At 41.2% G+C, this 20,046-nt stretch overlaps 1 protein-coding gene across 1 annotated transcript in view; it reads right to left on the bottom strand.

The window, feature by feature from the left end:
- Positions 1–1,123: 1,123 nt before the first annotated feature.
- The window catches only part of LOC121614240 (pyridoxal kinase-like), a 29,314-nt gene continuing 10,391 nt past the window's right edge, over positions 1,124–20,046 (bottom strand). Inside the window, exons 3-11 of the mRNA XM_041948056.1 lie at positions 14,370–14,474; positions 13,955–14,038; positions 11,573–11,607; positions 10,902–10,987; positions 9,886–9,931; positions 9,641–9,752; positions 9,395–9,531; positions 8,880–8,946; positions 1,124–7,688 (exon numbers count right to left, since the gene is read on the bottom strand). Of these exons, the coding sequence (XP_041803990.1) occupies positions 7,573–7,688; positions 8,880–8,946; positions 9,395–9,531; positions 9,641–9,752; positions 9,886–9,931; positions 10,902–10,987; positions 11,573–11,607; positions 13,955–14,038; positions 14,370–14,474 (788 nt within the window). The 3' untranslated portion in view covers positions 1,124–7,572. The remainder of the gene's footprint in view (positions 7,689–8,879; positions 8,947–9,394; positions 9,532–9,640; positions 9,753–9,885; positions 9,932–10,901; positions 10,988–11,572; positions 11,608–13,954; positions 14,039–14,369; positions 14,475–20,046) is intronic.

Consider the following 20,046-nt stretch of genomic DNA (forward strand, 5'->3'; position numbering starts at 1 on the left):
TACTGCTCGCTATTTTGATATTTTATTATGTATAGTTTGTTCTTTATATTCTTATTTCACAATTTTTCACTTATTTCACTGTGTGTAATGCTGCTGCTGCTGCTCTGCAATTTCCCAGCTTATAAAGCTTATCTATCTATCAATCAATCGTACCTCACATGCACAAACGTGAGGTTTTGCACCACTTTGCCCTTTAATTTGAAATCTGACAAATTGAAATGCTCATAAAAAAAACACTTTTAAAGTGATTGTTACATTAATTGGGTTCACCAGTAATGAGGCCCCGCAACCTCCCTTGTTCATCATCATCACTTGTTATTTATCCTCGCTCGTATTTATCTGACAGCATCATTAGTTAAGAGCTTAATTTAGCTGCCAAGGTGTCGGAAGATGAATTGCCTTCGTGACCTCATCAGTAAATATGTGTGAAAGCACAAAAGAAAAATAACATAAATCCAAACAAAACAGTCCAGCTCAGAGCTCCTTCCCTCTCTCGTATTTGTAGGCTGACTGTCTAGTTTAATAAAATCTTGCTGGTTTTCTGGACAAAATTATCCTGCAGTGTTGCTGTTTGTAGATTAGCTTCTTGCCGACCCTGCAGATTCTCCCGAGAGCCCTGCTTTTCAACACCTCCTCCCCCCGACTCCACATTTAAGCCACAAAATTCCTGCAAAAATTCACTGGAATGCAGGAAAATAGTCTTTGACACAGGAGAAAAAAGAATTACTGGGTTTCTTATGGAAAAAGTAAAATAACCTCTGTTGTGATGAACACTACAGACTGGGACCAGGAGCAAGAGAGAAGTGGAATAAAGTGACATAAAATTATTACCTAAAAAAAGTAAGTTACTCTCTTGTGTCTGCTTGTATGGAAAAGCTGATTTACTGCAGTTTCCTTCTTCAGAGACCAAACTCATCGTGAAGAAAAAAAAGTGGTTTGATATTTAAAATAAAGGAGCAAAAGAAACACTAACGGGAAATGAATGTCGAACAAAGAGCTGAGCTTTTTCCCAGCTGACCCAAACCAGCATGTCAAACAACACAAGACTTCACACAAATCAGCAAAATAAAAATATATAAAATCCAGTTTTCATAATTCTTAATCTCTCTTTATTGCATTAGAACATACATTTCTCATATATATCTATATATATAGCATATTTTATAAATGTGAATTTGTACACTACAATCTTTTATTGTAACATGTTAGAAAATACTCGTAACGCTCCAAAAACATAGCACTAAAAACAGTTACCAAACAATGATTATTACATTTCCTCGTTTTGTTTTGGCCACCAAGAACAGAAAGACAGGATGGCGGAGATGAAACTGTCGACCGGCAGAGGAGGGGACCGCAGTCAGTTGGGCCGTTGCGTTTTGTTTTTTTTTTTGTGGCAGCCATTTTCTAACCAAATGGATGGGGGTGAGGGGAGGGGGGTCTATCTCAACGGGCACGGGGGGCCTGGACAGCATGGAGCATCGGGCCGAGTCACCGGTAACCATCTAAACGACAGACGAACAGACCGGTAACCAGGGGGCCTGACCACACAGCACAGAGAGAGTTCTGCTCGTTACATGTTGGTTAACGTCGCACTTTAAGTAAAACATGAATTAATCACTTCTTTGTTACTCAGCTTGTTTTCAGTTAATTTGTGGTTTGGGAAGCTGTAGAGCTCCGTTAATTTAGCCTTAAAGAGCAGGTTAGAAATATGCTTTATAGCAACACTGAATGACACGACTGCCTTTAATCTCAGAGAAAGGTTGCTAGAAGTGCTTTTCCCTCTGAACATCCCAGCAGCTCTGCAGCTCTCTGCAGCTTTCGGCTCCAACTCGAACCTAAAAGTGGCAGCTCACATAAAATCGTAGGTAGCTGCTGTCAGCCCACAAGCTCACACAAGTCGATTAAAAGCTGCTCGGCCAAAAAGTGGCTGAGGAAGAAAGTTGGCGCAATTTTCTCAGGAGTTGGTGGAGCAAACCAGTTATAAGATTTGACTGGTGGACAGAGAAGTCCAGCGGCCCAGCTTTCATTCAGCGTCGAATGTGACGGTGAAACAACGCTTCAGGTCAACGACTAAAAAACATGCAACAACCAATATTTCCAGTGTGGCGGGATCGGTTACACGATCCCGCCCAAAGGCAGCCATCTTTAGCTCATCAGTAACCGGCAGCCGGCTGCACCAGCGGTTTGTGAGTTCAGAGTTAGCTGAATGAAAACAGGTTACACCTACAAGAGACTCATAGTTACGAAATATTTATACTGTTAGCTAACAGAGCTAGCGTGTCAGCAGCAACATTAGCTTGGACTGAAGTGACAGACTGAGACACAACACTTCAACATGCTGTTTATTTAAAAGAGAAACTGCTAAAGCATTAAATTACCAAAAAAATACAATATACCTCAAATGTTATGCTAATATCTTTGACTTAATGACCAAGTAATGTTGATCATGTTAGCTTTTCAAGTTGAAAAAAAAAACATCTTAAGCTATTAGTTTATCACTAAAACTCAGTTATTCTGCCTCATCGTTTGATCAGAAAAGCGAAGAGGAAACAAAACAATACAGAAATATCTAATATAGCATCCCAAAAAGTGTTTTAACTGGCACGAAAGTGTGTGTTCATGTTGGATCCTGTTACTCATCACAACTCACTCTCAACTTTAAAAAACTCAACATTTCTGAAGTTGTAAAGGTGCAACCTGATCCCGTTGATCAGGAGTTTGGAACTAGCATCGAAGGACAAATTTAGTGAATTATTCACAAAGAGCTGGTGCAACTCAATCCAGATGTTTGGTGGAGGAATCGGATGCGGGTCTAACTGTTAGAATGGAGGAAGAGTGACTGAAAGCAGGGAGAGCAGCGTGGGCAACGGCAGCTTTTTGAACGATACTTCAGCAAAGTTAAGTTGTAAAGACACGGCAAGCAAGTGGAGACTGATGCTGGTTGAGACCAGCATGGGAGAAGAGGCCGGGACTGTGGTGGCAATCAGGCAGAGTTAGCAGGAAGTCGGGGTGCAGTATAACCATCTAACACACACACACACACACACACACACACACACACACACACACACACACACACACACACACACACACACACACACACACACACACACACACACACACACACACACACAGCGAGGCTAAGTTTAAAAAGCGATACAGACACAACGACTGGCACTGCAGCTTCAAAGGACAGATGTGTCTGCATGTGGACGGTCGGAGGGGGAGGAAGTGAAAGAGGGGATGTGAGGGGCATCGAGGAAACGCTGAAGATTTGAACGCCCTTTCAACAAGTCCAGAACAGTCCTGTAGTTGTTCAGCAGACAAGGGGAAACACTGCATAACATCACAGAATGATTGTCCTCTTCAACACACCTCCCCTCCCCTCCTCGTGTGCACTATTCCTGTCTTCTCTTCACCCTCCTCTTCTCTCATCCCCCGTTACGTTAGTCAGACCTTTCAGGGATTTCCTCTTTCATGTCACATGCGCGCGCGCACACACACACACACACACAAAACCCTGTGACCATAAAGGACATTTATATACACATGTACACACTCTCTCACACACAACACGCACGGACACGACAGTTAGAAACATTTTGACCCAGCGACACGGCTGACAGGTTTGTTAGCAGGAAGCAGAGGATTGGATAGTGCAGATCTTAAAGCTGGTTGGCCGAGCACACAGACACAGCAGTCTGTTACTGATATGACGATCAGTGCTACAGTGGCACAATACAACTGTACTAATACAAAAATCCATATAAACTATTGCAATTTTAAAAATGAGACTGCATTTTTCCCCCAACATTAATCCAAGAGGGGTTTTCAGATTACCGTTGAGTCTCTAGTCTATGAAGTAATATTTCTGTGGGCTCAAACGACAAATCAATTATTTGTTTGACAGGAAGTTAATGGACAATAATTTGATTACATGTTTAAATCATTTACCGAGCAAAAAACTGCTTAAAATGTGCTGCTTTTCTCTGTTTCGTATCACTGAAAATGAATTTCTGGGCTTTGAGAAAAAAAGGAAAGAAATTGTGAGACAATTTTCAGTCATTTCATAAACCAAATGATTCACTGGTCGCTAAAGAATAATCATATAACACGAACTGACAATGAAGCCCTATGAAAGATTTTTATAGATTCAAACAGAAAATCAGAGCATATGCAATCTCATCTCTTCCTCGTTTCAGGCGCACTGTAGAACAGAAATTTGCATGTCATGTTTCCTTCCTCCCCCTCCTCCTCCCTCCTCCTGTGGTGTTATGATATTAGGTTCCTAAGGCAGTATCACAGTACAGTCCATAGAGAAACGACAGCAGTACAGAATTACACTGGCCTGCCCAGAACCTTACATCCAGCTCAGGTGGGACACTGACGGCGTCTGGATTCTTCTTTTGCTTTTTTATTTTTTTTAAGCCTCTGGTTTTTTGGTTCACACTTTCCAAAAAGGTGGGGTTTTTTTTGTTTTTGTTTTTTTGCCAAGCAGAGTAAGTCGAAATTTCAGCAGTTTCCTGATGTTAAGCAATGACTGAACATTCAAATTCAGGAAGCAACGAGGGGGGCGAAAATGTAACTTAAAAATGTCAAACTCATTAAAATCTCAGCTCCTTTGGTGCCCTGGTAGCTCAGCGGGCTAAGGCACATGCCAAGTTCTCGCGACATCATTGGTTTGAAACCGGCTCATGACCACGGTCGCATGTCAGGTCCTCCTCACCTCTTTCCTCACACTCCACTGTGAAAAACAGAATACTGCAACGCCGTGGTGGCCAGGTTTAATTCAGTGTTAATTTAACCACAACATTTGTATGACCACCATCATTTCCAGGAATAATATATGTAATCAGCCGGATCATGTGACTGCTTCAAGGTAGGAAGTTAGCTACTTAGTTAGCTAGCTTAGGAGATATCTACAGTCCACTTTGAAATTTTAATTAATCATTAACTCATTATCATGCAAAGATGTCAAATTTGTTGGTTCCAGCTCCTCAGATGTGAGGATGTGCTGCTCTGTATCACTGCAGATTGAATATAATTGGATCTATTGGACTATTTGGTTGAAAAACATGCAATTTTAAGGCGTCACAATGGGTTCTAGGAAGTATTTTCACAAAATTATGTCATTTTAAAGACAAAACAAGAATTGGAAAAAAACTACATCAGGCAATAAAAAAATAACTGCCAATTAAAAAACAAAACAGGCTATATCACTGATATTCTCTGCTTTGCTAACAGGATAACAGTCTTTTAAAACAGGCATCAGTTTACCCAGGCAGTACTGCGGATTTCTTATCCTATTTTTAACTGAAAAATTCAACTGCCATCGTATTAAAATGTTAATGGAAACTTCTGGCATCATGTCTGTTGCTGAGTCACAGTGGAGTGTGAAGTGAACCAAAGACATTTTCTACAACAAACGTTTCCAGAGCTGCTGCTGGACGTGGGGGAAGTCTGCCGCCATGATGACGAGGGTCCCCTTTACAACTTGTCGAGGCCTCCAGTAAATTCAGTGGCACAACTCTCAGATATAGGGTTCTGGGCCAGAGCTGGGCCGGGAACCACCCGGCATGATGTGGGTTGGTTCTGGCACTGAGGTAGCCGATTTCTGATTGGTCTAGCACAAGTAAAACCGGCCAGGGACGGCTCAGACAGCTCGGGTTGCCCATTTTTATTTTACGTTTGTTGAGATGAAAGAGGTTCAACTATAGACTATGACTATTAGACAATTACCTAATACTAAGACTTGACGACAACCGGAGCCGCTGGAGCCTCCAGGAGTGCCAGAACCAGCCCAGATGTCTCTGGTTTGGGTGATATTGTAGTGCGTGTGGTCTATAGTACAGTAGCATCAACACAATGGTCCAATAGACAGATCAGATAGAAGATATCATACAGATGGTCCAATACAGTTATAGTACAACATCTATACATCAACTATACATTGTGCGTTTTTTTTTCCTTTGTTATATTTTCAAGGGGTCTCAGGGGTTAGACTTGGTCACCATTACATCACTGCTGTAAGACAGGGAGGGGGCTGAAATAGTGGTGGGCAGAGCCATAGATAAACAGTGTTTGATCATTCCAGTACCACCAGTGTTAGTGCAGCAATCCTGCTGCTGGGCAACTGGTGTGGAGGACCAACGCTGGAGTGCGACAAAAAGAAACAGAGTACATGAGCTGAGCTGAGTGGCAGTAACGGAGCGATGAAGTAGACAAGTTTATATTTAATCGTTTAGAGGTAGAGTTTTGGAGAGCATTCAGCAGCTGGACTAAAAAACTTTGGATTTGGGGTAAATACTGTGTTTTTTTCTAATTGCAACATCACAAAAAATCCTCCAACATGAGAGCTTATTTTTGTGGCTTTTCAACAGAAAATCAAAGCAGTATGGTGGGAAATCAATGATATATGTATGTGCAGCATATGTGCACGTTAACAAGGCATAGAATTGATCTAGTCACAGAGAAGTGTCCACACTGGTACTGCAACACACCGGGACAAACTGGAATTATATTCTTACACAAAGAACAACTTAATCTGTTGTTTTAGCAAAATTTACAAGAGGGCACAAATAATTAAGAATTTGTTGTAGACAGTGTTTCACAGAGTTTCCCCCAGACTCAACAACTCACAAAAGTCTGTGATTTGTTTTTTTGAAGAGTTGCTTATTTGCTGTTGAGGACAGAGATCTGATCTCAATGATGTTAACGCATTAAAAATAACAGGTGTAAACACAAAGGCGAGATCGGATCGTTTATTATCCAGGTAGCTTATCTGGATACAGATCCAAATTTTAATAGCAGGTGTAAGTGAGGTGAATGTGTAGTATTGCTAGTTTTAACTTAACAATACTAGAAAAAAAACACTGGAAATCTTGTTTTGCCGACCTTTTGGAGGTTTAGCTTCTCACCTCACTGCACTGATGTAGATGTGTACTCCAGCATGCAACAGGACACAGTGACATGTTTGTGCACTATTCCTCCACGTTTGGTATAAAAAAATATGACATTAACTTTGTCCAAATCTGACTTTAACAGCAAAACTAATTTCAAAACTAATCATGTAGCTGACTGAACGGGTTTTCTAAAAAACCTTATCACGCTCATATTTAGTCTTTTTTTTACATTTAATCCTTCATATATGGAATGCTATTGTTATGCTTGTGGAGTTACACTGTACCACAGCATGCAGTGGAGCTTTACACTCACATAGCCGATTAGAGCAGAGGCAGTGACAAACCGCCGCAGTCCAAGCTGACCAATGATCTGTCTATCCATGGCTCTGGTTTCCAAACAGGGTTTGGGTAAAAGGGCCGGGGAGTTACAGGTTAAAGGTTCAGTTTTAAGGGGTTAGGACACAGAGGACTTAAAGGGGTAAAGGGTTTAGGATGAAAGGACTAAAAGGGTTACAATACTGAGGGGTTTCAGGAGTCTGGATAATGACGTGTTGAAGTTTGGAAATGACAGTCAAGGTTTACAGTGATGAGAGATTTACCGAGATACAGGATTTGAGAGATTTATGGGTGAAGAGGACACGGTTAGTATGAGTCTTATGGGTCGGTAATGTTAGGATATGACTGTGGCCTCCGTAACTATCGCAGGGTCCTCTATGTCAGCTTTACTTTGAACCATCCTCAGCTCCAGCTGGGGCGGACTGGGCCTCCGACCAGGTCCTGCTAACTCTGAGAGAGAGAGGGGGCGTAGGCAGGGGGTGGGCAGATAGAAATGAGGAGATGAATAAAGATAAACATTCATTTTAAAGCTACCTGCTACACTTTTTTTTTCCAATGTGAGCCAGTTATCACTGATGCAGGATCAGCCCAATCAATGTGCCCACATGTGCTGGTTCTTTCCTACAGGTGGCGCAGGTTGACATGGTCAGATACAACTGCTCCCCTTTTGTGGAGAATCTGCGCTGTGTGTTTGAGTGAGTTACAAGACAGCCCCACTTTGCAGCTTTGCATCCAAAATTACATCTCTCACAGTGTTAACAATTGTGATCACAATCAGGCTGAACGACACAAGAAATTTACTGGACAAAAATAGATTTCCTGGAGGCTCCATGAGGAGTAAACTGTGTTTTTATTTATTGGTTCATTGATTTTATTTCCCCCGCCCACGTGGAAGCCAGGGGAAATAAAAGTGTGATCGTGAAAAAGGAAAAGCTCATATAGAGCCTGGGGTGTTTGGTCAATCATTGTAGATACACTTGAAGGTCCAGTGTGTAGTATTTAGTGGTATCTAGTAGTGAGGTGAGGCCAATAAAAACACAAAGAAAACACCAAAGTCCCTGTCTCAGTGTTTGGTTTGTCCCTTCTGGACTACTGTAGAAACATGGCGGTGCCACATGGCGGACTCTGTGGTAGAGGACCTGCTCCATCTGTAGATGTAAAGAGCTCATTCTAACAAAAACACAACTATTCTTATTTTCAGGTGATTTTCACATTAATGAAAACATACTTATGAAAATTTTATTCAATTTCTGCGAATACATTCCCCTGAATCCTAAACACTGGACCATTAATAAGTTTACACCATGCAGACAGCAGGATTTTTTTGTGATTTTAATGGCTGTCCCTGGAGATTACGCTTCACAAAAAGCACCAAAGGAAAAACATATAATAAAATACGACGAGTGTTACAAAAAGCCGTGTGCCAAAAAATATGTGTGGATTTTTACATTTGATAAAATGGAAGCGAAAACTGCAAAACTGTTTTGCTGATGTAAACATTTGGTTAAACTGCAACATAAATTAGATTTTAAGTCTCCTGTTGATCTATTTGGTGTTTTTTTGTTTCTTGTATATAAAAAGAAAATAGATTTGAGGAAAGTCAACGCCTCAGGTGTTGATAACAAGTCCTACTTTTCTTACCGTGAGCATACGAAATGGTCCTCTGGATGACGTGGTGCATCACTGAAAACGTCTTCTCACAGGCCGTCTGAGGGAGCAAGAAGAGTGAAAATAAAGTCATTATTATGTTTCATGACTTCACATATATGTGCGTCCATGTCTTTATGGGACTGGGATAATGTGTGTGTTTGAATTACGGGGGAGCTAGAGGGTACAGTAGCTCCCCAGAAGAGACCTGAGCTGCACTAGGGGCAACAAAAACTTGTGGTGGGTCTTGAAAAAAATGGTGAATAACCATCCACATGTCTAATACTGCAATTACTGTTACAAGTAATACATCAAATCAAATCAAAATCTAATGTCCTGTCGTCAGCAGCTCCGCCCTCGTCAGTGTGACTGACTTCTGTTAAAATGCATATAGCATGATGTACATGCTGTTTATCATTTATCACCTCTCATGGGCAGCTTTCACGTGTTATTTTATATTTGTAATTACTGTGTGCCTCAGTGTAACTTGAACACTGGAGTTTTTGTACCTTTAGGTCATTAGGGTAGTGGTGTGTCCACGCTAGCAGCATAGCAGCAAACAAATCTCCAGTTCCTACAAAGACGGCGTCCACTTTGGGAACTTCTATTCGAACTCTTTGTGTCGTCCTGCTGCCGTCAGGACGAACTGAGCAGAGGAACAAACACAAAACATGATGAAGGGTTCATTTTGGTTGGCTAGTCTCATAAATATACATACAAACATGCACCTGTACACTATTTAATATGTTATTTACCATGACGCTGGCTGCCCAACGACACAAGGAAGCGGTCCCCCAGTCTGGAGGGCAGATCAGAGGAGGTGATGACCACTGTGTCTGGGCCCATGGCATGGAGAAGGTCCATAACCTACAGACAGTCAGTGAGTGAGACACTGGGACATGCATTAAATCAGCAGTAAGCTTATAAAGCAAGAGAAATCAAGAAACAATAAGCAAGAAATTAGAAAGGAAAGAAGGATTAGATGGTAGTGTTTGCGTACCTCTACAGCGTCTTTTTCTGTGCTGATGTTTTTCCCTGTCAATAATCTAAAACACATGCAAACAAAATACCATTATGTCAACAGACTGTGACAGAAACACTGAAAAGTTATTAAAGGAAACACACAGAAAGTCCAAAAGAAGACTCATTATTGAACTCTTTAAACACCTAATTCTACTCATATTGGTTGGAAGAAGAAATGTAAGTGCAACAGGGGCAAAATCAACAAAGTGAAGTAAGCCTTAGAAATAAAAAACATGAATTTGATTCTGCAGGCATACAGAAGCACCACTAGGTGGAGCAACTTGACAGTGAAGCTGAGGGAAAATGATGTGGGAAACTTCTTAAATCTGCCAGTTTCTCAAAGGGGATCATTAAAATGGAATCTAAATCTAAGCAGATATTTAGACACTGCTATCTAAAGACTGCGATCGGTCTCTTACACGCTGCTGGATACGCCTGCAGGTCCATCATTACAAACCCATGTAGGTAGCATGGTTGAGCATTGCTGAAATCTTCAGACATTCATTTAGAATTGGATTCATGAAGGTTATCTGAGATACCATATATAAACTGGGGAAATGTGCACTGATGCATCCAGTATATTTCCATTTGATGTAACTTTGCAGCCATAAAAAGTGAGTATGTGATATATTCACATACTGAAAAAAAGCTTTCAAGCTACGTAAATCATGGTTAAAGGGGTAAAACAAGAAAGATAAGAGCTCAGCTATTTTGAGATAAGTCTTTCCTAAATTTCTAGAACCACAAAATGAGGGTATTAGATAACAGCATGAGTGGCATTACATAAAGATGATGTTCGCTAATGCTTTGCTACTCACAGTTTCAAACTCACTGAGGTGTAGGTGATATAAACTAAGTTTATTTTAAGTGTAAAACCACATAGCATCTCAAAACACATTTACAATTACAGAAATGTCATGCTAGATTTATTGAATTTTAGTTATATCTACACACTTTTGCAAATACAGTACGAAAAAAGACACTTGTACTCACTCTGCCTCAAACTGGTTAGGAGTAATAATGTCGGCAACAGGAACCACCTTGTTCTTATAGACCGGATAAAGATTCTGAGGAACGTACTGTGGAACGAGACACACAGGTTGGAGTCACATAACACAATGAAAACACACAAATGGTTCTCTAAAGGAAGGCAGGACTACACACACATCAAAGGGTAGGCGCAGTTAATTCAACGCCTTTCCCTGATCTTTGTTTTCATGGTTTTAAATCAGACCTGCTAACTGACAGAATATGATCTTAATCCCTGAAAATGCATGTCTGCACGATGTAATAAACACACACTTGCATGCACGCGCGCACACACACACACACAGTGAGTCACAGTGTATATGTATTTCTGTCACATCACAAAAATCCATCTGTCACTGAGAAATGAGCTTTGTAACACACCGCCAGTACCCACATGCACACGCACGCGCACACACACACACGTAAACACGCACACACACGCACATGCACACACATACACACAAAATGCAGATAAAAACACACACACACACACACACACAGGGATGAGCACTAAAACCCTCCCACTCGCATTAAAGGCACAAAAATCATGGGGAAAAAAAAAATCTATCTAATAACAAGAGACATTAACAGCTGCACATACAGCTCATGGAGCGTAAACCCGCCACTATTCTCACCATAGATCCGTGATCACCGAGGACGGGGTCACATACTGAAATGACAAAAACATGTTCAGAATCAGACACAGACCTGTAACGCTCCAACAATCATTACATTACATAAACACTGCAGTGATGGGAGGCGTCAAACTGATTTGGAGATGTAAACATGCCCCTTTAAAAGTCTACACTGTCTGAAAACAGAAGACCGAAAGGCCCCGCTAGCGCCTTTCAGAGGCTGTAACGTTCATTGCACCTCACAATACAAAGTGCCAGGGGGAGTGACCAACATACTAATGGTTTTTCTATTTCTACACCCGTAGCAGTCGTCAAGATAAAATTAAAAATTTGTCCTGAGGGTGGAGCTAGACTACACACACTAGGCCATGATAGGTACTTTCCTTATGCTGTCACACAACTGTAAAATAGACAACATTGTGTTTGATGTTCTCAGCAACAAAGGGATGCATTAGTTGATTTTTTCGGCCATAGTGCTGACATATTATCACTTTATAAAGTTGGTGGGTGGTGAGTGTGGTGGTACAGTTGCTAATTGTGCAGATACGGAGCAACATTAGCATTGATTTAAAGTTGTTTCTACGTTCACCTGCAAATGTTAAGACTAAAATTCTTTTGCTCTCCACTAACTCCTTTACATCAGTGCCACAATCACACCTGAGATTCGGTACTGACACAAAAACATGATTTCTCTTTTATACTTTTCTCCAACAACCTACCTACACTAACAATCTTCTAAATTGCATCAGTGTTTAAAATCTTGCCGTAAACGGCTGTGTGAGATCTTTTTCTAAATGCAGTAGAAAATTAAAACTATGGCTTAAAACAGGAAATACTTGGTGAAAAATCAAGTGATTTTAATACTTTACAGCTCAGCATGGAAGGTCGAAATTTCCAGCACCAAGTCTCACAAGACCAAAGTGCAACACAGCCACAGACACGTTTTCATCGAGAGTTTTCTTTTCTTATTTTTTCTTGACTAGAAAGCTTCAGCTCTCTTCCCCTATCAATGCGATCCTTGTGTTCTCTAAGTTATGAATGTAAAATCGGACTCGGGCATGAAGGACCACCACAAAGGTAAATTACATCCTTTCATCACAGCATGATTCCTGCAATTCATGTAACATCACAGCTATTGAACATCTTGTCATCTTACAGACTCAACAGTATACGAGTAACACAGCACTTCCTGTCCACAACAAAAAGGACACAAACACATAATGCATGTCACCGCCTGGTTGCTTATTATTTTGAACAGTGGCAGTAGGTCTTCACTATATCCACTAGCACAGTGTCTACAGGCCAAGCTGCAGCAGCCTTGATTTGAGTGAAACTGATTCGTGCAAGATGAGATGAAAATCCTCCTGGCGCCAGAGAGACAGTCATCCATTGGTCCACAGTGGGAACTGAATGTTCTCTGAGGTTTACGTCAAGCTACACAAAGCCACTTAATGTGAAAAACTAATGAGTTTGTTTGCTGGATTATCACTTAAAAAGCTTCAAATACTAACTGTTAATTTGATCCTGTTAGGGGATTTTGTTTCACTGTCCCACATAATCTTATGTTTGATCATGAGTCTAACTTGTTGACTGGGTGCGGTCATATTAATGCTCCACTAATGCATATTCTTATGACAACAATGGCTCAAATTTCATGTATTGTGGAAGGGGTCACTCAAAGTGACAAAGCCACAGACAATTATCACCCGACTATGCAGCTTTATAGTTTTTAGCCTCTTTCAGCTCCTAGCAGAATCTGCTCTCATGGAGCCAGTTTCCAGCAGCAGCAAGCAGCTGTTTTCATCCAAAAAGCTTTGATAAACTCGCAATTTGCTCCCTCCCCAACACTAAACAGTAGACAGACAGTCATCTGTGAGCAGACTGGAGCATCTAGCGGCTGGAAGGATGAACGGAGCTTAAAAGCTGAAGATGATGGGTTGCTGTCAAAAGCAGGAGTTTGAATTTTGAAGCCCTCATCACTGATAGGTCATGAATAGAGTGCAGAAGTGATTTACAGTGGACAGGAAACTGCCTCCGGGGATGACGAAGACACAGTGAGGAGGGAGAGCAGCGAGAGGGAGGTCAGGTGAGAGTCAGCTGGGAAAAACAGCATATCAAGGCGGTGGGGCTGTGCTAAGCTACTGGACTATCCCCTCTTGAGGCACAATGTGGTGGTATTACAAGGCAGGATGGGCATGGGCTAGCTGATTAGCATGCTAACTTCAGCAGATAGCATACATAGATGTCTTTGAAATAATGTCAAGACCATTACTTCTTCACATTGTTTTGATCATTTTAGTTTTAGTTTTAGTAATTTTTGAATGCTTTAAAACTGAACTTCTTACATATTGCAACCGTTAATACAACCATGTGGTTACTTACCATACACCAGGTTGGGGTTGGCTCTCTTTAGCTCCTGAACAATGTCCACAACCATCTCCAAGAAGGATGTGTCTCGGGTATACCCTGAATACAACACATATTATTAAGAGTCATTGTTTTCAAAACTTTATCAGACATTTTACTGAGTGATTCTTACTCAGTTTACTTATGTCTTCTATTAAAAGCTTTATTTTGCCATTACATTGTCAATAAAGCAGCGCTTGCTCTGTTTACTTTTACTGAAAATGGCCACTCAGGTATACTTCTAATCAGAAAAAAAGTCCTGAAACTGAAGAAACTTATGAAAATGCAGTGTTTACAACACAATGTCAACGTCAACATGATAGCATCTAACTGCAGAGCTATGGTTGAAAACCCCAGTTACAAAAGTGAAGAGTAAAAGCAGGGTATTCACCTGTTAAAACGTAGTCATACTGATGGACGTTGTTCAGTTTGATTCCTTCATAAAGAACATGGAGCTCATCTGCCGTCAACACCTGGCCTTTCCAGTGAGAATAACCTTCAGAGAGGAGAGGAGATGACTTACTGTGTTTACCAAGTTGCTGACTCAAATCCTTTGCAATGCTTCTTCCAATTCTAGCAGTGCATGAATACAAGCACACACACACACACATACACACATACTGCACATGTGCCCATCAAAAGCCCACATAGATGCTGACACACATTAAAACCCTTGTACTCCTGTATCACAACAATGACCTTTACACCAACCTGATTAAACTTTCAACTTTATATACTTTAAACATGTTGGCTGTCCTCTGAGGGAAGAAGATACAAGTTACTTTGCTGACTAATACTACACATTAAAAAATATGATAGGCATACACATTAATGCATCAATAATAACAATATTTACAGTATAAGTAATAACGCCACACTCATTGATACTTAAAGTACATAATACTTCTGCACTTTTACTTAAAGGTTCTCTATGGTGTTTTTGACAAATCCACCCCACCAACACAGTCGTGAAGTTTGCGGACGACACTACAGTAGTGGGTCTCGTCTCAGATAACAACGAGACCCACTACAGAGAGGAGATACTCCAGCTCACCCAGTGGTGTTCAGCCAACAACCTGGTGCTGAACACAGGGAAAACCAAGGAGGTCATTGTGGACTTCAGGAGGTCCAGGAAGACGGATCACGCCCCCCTCCTCATGGACGGAGAAGTGGTGGAGCGTGTGGACAACATCAGGTTCCTGGGCCTCCACATCACATCTGACCTCTCCTGGTCCATGAACACCTCCCGCCTGGTGAAGAAGGCACAACAAAGGCTCTTCTTCCTCAGGAAGCTGAAACGGGCTGGACTCTCCTCTCGGTTGCTCGTTAACTTCTACAGGGCCACAATTGAAAGCATCCTCTGCCTCAGTGTGACAGTGTGGTATGGCAGCTGCACGGCACAGGAGAGGAAACAACTGGCACGGGTGGTTAAAACTGCACAGGGCATCGTGGGCTGCCCCCTCCCTGACCTAGACTCTATATATGAAGGTCGGGTCAGAAAGAGGGCGAGATCCATCGCCACGGACCCCAGCCACCCGGGCCACAGACTGTTTGTACCGCTTCCATCAGGAAAGCGGTACAGGAACATCCGCACCACCACTAACAGACTGAGGGACAGCTTCTTCCCCAGAGCTGTCAGAGCTATCACCCCCAGCAGCCCCTCACTGCAGTGAGAGACTGTGTGAACTGTGAACACTGCACACCGCACTTTACACCTACACCTACACCTCTACCTCCACCTGCACCTTCTGTGTACTTGACTTTTATGTACACACATATACTATAATTATATACATTTTAGTATATCAGCACATTTCAGTTTCATTGGCATATTTTATTTTATTCTGTCGGTACATTTCACTGTGTATATTTTATATTTTATTCTGCTTGTATATCTTATTCTGTTTGCACATTTCACTTCCATATTTTATTGTTTATTGTTTAGTATATTTTATTGCCTAAGTATATTTTCATTCTGTATATTTTTAATTGCTTCACGAATATTTTTTTTTTATTGCATGTTGGTTTATTTTATTTTATTGTAGTTATCTTAATTTTATTCACTCTTTCTAGTCTTATCTTTCTTACCATCTAACATGGGGGTTGCAATGAAAATTTCATTGACATGTGCAATGACAATAAAGACTCTTGAATCTTGAATTGAATCTTTTGATCTTTAGTAGTGCTGTGGAGCTGTTTGTGTCCCCTGCACCCACCCCCACTTTGTTTGTCTGGTGCACGTTGGTTTCACACTATTCCACTCATCTACAGGTGGGGGTAGCACGCCAAGATATGTAGCAATGTGCCAACAAAGATGAGAAAGAAGACTGCTAGCAAGTAAACACAGATGCAAACAATGAAGGATTTAAAATACTTTCATTTGAGGAAGGAAAGTACTTCAACACATTTGTTGAACTAACAATACACCCAACACATTCTGGGGAGTGACGCTGATTGTAAAGATCATTTTTGTTCATTTTTTACACTGTTGCGCTGCTGTTTTTAACTAAGTAAAGGATCTGAGTACTCCACCACTGGTCTGAATTTGTGCTCATCCTGCTGCTCCACATATGTTTTCACTGGTACAATTACTGGTAAATGACTACAAAAAACATCCAATGCAAAGTCAGAAAAGTCCGTCGTTCCACAAAAAAGTTACAGAAACTAGAATTGATTTTGTTTTGACTCTTCTCGGCCAGTATGATTTAAAAAAAACATCTTGTTAGTCCAAATGACTTTTGCTTATAACTGAGTCATGTGAACTTTACAAAATCATACGCAAAAAGGAAATGTTAGGCACCATGGCTCAGACCAAAGATAACAAGCTATGTGAACTTAAATTCAAATATATCATCAGGAAGCACACATACACACACATGCACACATGCAGGGGCGCGCACACACACACACGCACAGAGCAGCAGGTCTCAGTGCAGCCTGCGGCCACAGTATCTGGTCAGGCAGGGACAGATGGGAAGCTGGGAGAGGACGAGGACAGAGACCCCTTTACTAACAAACACACCTGCACTGTGTGTGGAGCAGTGTACTGAGTTTGTGTTTGTGTGTATTTGTATATCTGTGCATACGTATGTGTAAGTAGGCACTATATGTACAGACATGGATGTACATGTATGTGACACGAATGCCAAAGTAAGTATGCATTAGCGCACATCTGTCTGCGTATGACATGTTTGCTGCAGGCCGATGATGTCGCAGCTCCAGGTGAGTCACAGTCAGGTCACGTGGTGGGGGGTTCTGGTTGCTAAGCAACAAGCCGAGAGAAAGCCAAAGGGGCTAAGAAAGAGAGATGAGCATTCAGAGTGCTGTGTGTGAGTGTGTGTGTGAGAGAGAGAGAATGAAGGCAGGCCTACAGATAAGAGCTGCTTCTGTCGTCATCATTCGCTGCTGTCGCAATTCACGACGCCTGCTGCTGTTTACTGCTGCGTCCTGTCGCTCTCTCCCCACTCCCTCCATCTTTCCCTCCATCATCCGCTATCTCTCTGATTCAAAAACGTCCTGTCTCTCTTTCCCTCTATTCGCCCTCTATGTCCCCGTCACCAGCCACCCTCTCCCCCTCAGATGCACACATCTTCTTCAATATGTCACACCAAATTACATACTCTCTTTGAAGAAATGGCAATTATTAGGTTCCAATATACAAGATCTGATTAAAGGAGCGCTAGCGTCGCAGGCATTTTTATGTTAAGGTCATTGAAACAAACACAATTTACACCATAGATGTGAGGACTTTTTCCCCATTGAGGAAGACATTTCCTATTACTGACGCGTCCTCAGCTGCATCACTGTCTGCTCTGTACGTGGGGTGATAATGACAGTGAGCATGAAACCTATGATTAGAGTAGTCACTTTTCATCTTAATCTAATTGGTCCCTAAAGATTTAAATTGAACTTATATTTAGCTGGGAGCTCACCGAAGTCCCGTCTACGCTGTGTTCAGACAGACAAGAGCGCTGCGAGAAAACACACAGCCGCCTAATTCATTTCAACAGGGTTGCGGGGGTCCTGAAGCAAAGGGCTCCGGCAAAATGTTGAATCTGGTTCATCTTTTGCCACAGCACAATTCAGCAACAACTGACGAGGTGCTCCAATCAGAGACGTGCAAACACACATTCCTGGAGACGTGTAATGTGACAGCTGAGTTTTTTGGAGATCATGGTGACAAAAAGATTCAATAATTTCAGCCCTGACAAGCTTCTACAGTTAAAACCCAGAAGAGTCTTCAAGCCCATAGATCTGTTACTCAAACTGGCCTTCCTGGATTGTATGTTATCATCTCTCCACTAACAAAAACAGCATGCCCCTACCAAAGCAATGCCTTGAAGTTTTTTAACAAAGGACTGCTCTTGGTCTTACAGTAAGTCTGATCGGAAGGTCAAATCAAGCCACACCTGTCTCATCCAGCCAATGAGCCTCTAACAAAACAAACAAAAACCTCACCTACCATCCTCAACTGACTGCAGGAGGACTACGACAAAGTGTGGAAGTCAAACTAAGCCAAAGTAAACGTTGGGACATGAATCATATAAGGACATATGAAGAAGCTCCTGGACTGAGAATGAATCCTGTGCTATCCTTCAGCAAACATGATGCAAAAAATGCTGTGACAGCTCTCAAAGGGAAAACAAGCAGTGTTTCAATAGCTGGAAAAAATCTTATGGTAAAGAAGAAATAAGTGCTTACTTTATTCAAAAATCTAATAAATAACCAAATAAATCACAAAACAAAGTAAAAACAAAACACGTATCTCCTGATAGTATCTTCCTTGGTTGAAGTTTGTTTTATTTTCAGATGTTTTGACATATTTATCACTGAAACTTCTGCTGCCTCCAAAATGCACAAGAGGAGGCTAATATGTATTTTTTGGTGCTACAATGCTAAAAATGGCACAATTCACGGACCTCACTTTTAACCAGTTTTACTATTTTCCAAAGAAAATAGTTTCCAAAGAACTCTGTTGGAGCCAAATCTGTGGATTATCCTGAATTAATGGGTTTCTGTAAAGATCAGTACAAAATAATAAAAGAAATAAAAAAGCCACTGATGAGTTGTTAGTCAGTCAATGATCTCTGTAGAGAAACCTGGTCAAGGGAACCTCTTATATTATAACTGTTTCATTGAATTCAGGCCAAAACACTTCCACACAGCTCAAATGTGAGCTCCAGCATTTTATTTGTCTCTGCATCTGATGGTGCTATAGATGAGTCCCACACTCGCCTAAACAATGACACTTATTCGACAGTAAACCTACAATCATGCCTACCCCCAGTCTGCAGCATCACATTACTTTCACTATTTTTAAGCTTTGAAATCCATCCGACAAAACCAACGTCTAAGCTGGCTGGTTTCAATCCAGATGTTAACCAGCTTGCTGACCTTTCCTGGCTTGAAACTGAATGCAGCTGAGTCAGGAGTAATTATATACAGTGCAGTAGGTTATGAATACTTGTATTCTCAAGCTAAATGAAAAACTAGACAACTGTGACATGAGGGTCGAGGCCATCCACTCTGTGCCACCCAACAACAAACACAAAAACAATCTTTATAGACCACAGCTGATTGATTTCCCAAACAGAGCAGCCACGGACATTTTTAACTACTGTGTTTACGAGACGATGAAATCCCTGAAATGGGTCAAACTGATGTGCCAGAACCAGAAGTTACAATTATTCTGCTGTTGGAAACTACAGCTACTTTTTTGACTCTTTGTCTACATAGAAAACTGGCAAATTGGCAAACTATCAGCTCTTTTAAGTTCCATAAAATACCTAATATCTAATTCTATATCTAGATTTATGTTTATGTTGGTGACTGGGACCTGGTCTTTTACTAACCACGCAAAAAAAATACAAAAAGAATAGGATCTCAAAGTGACTCATACTAAAGAGATAACTCAGGAAAATGTATTCACAATGTTCTGATCCTGTGAGGATTTCTGAGACTGGATAGTGCTAGTATCCGCTGTGAAACAACAAGCAACAGCTGCGCAGATGTGTTTGTTTTCACAGCACTCAGCTGATTCATTCTTCAAGTTCAGTTTGCATGAATAA

Source organism: Chelmon rostratus, chromosome 11, assembly GCF_017976325.1.
Source record: "Chelmon rostratus isolate fCheRos1 chromosome 11, fCheRos1.pri, whole genome shotgun sequence".
In the NCBI taxonomy this organism is placed as follows: Eukaryota; Metazoa; Chordata; class Actinopteri; order Chaetodontiformes; family Chaetodontidae; genus Chelmon; species Chelmon rostratus.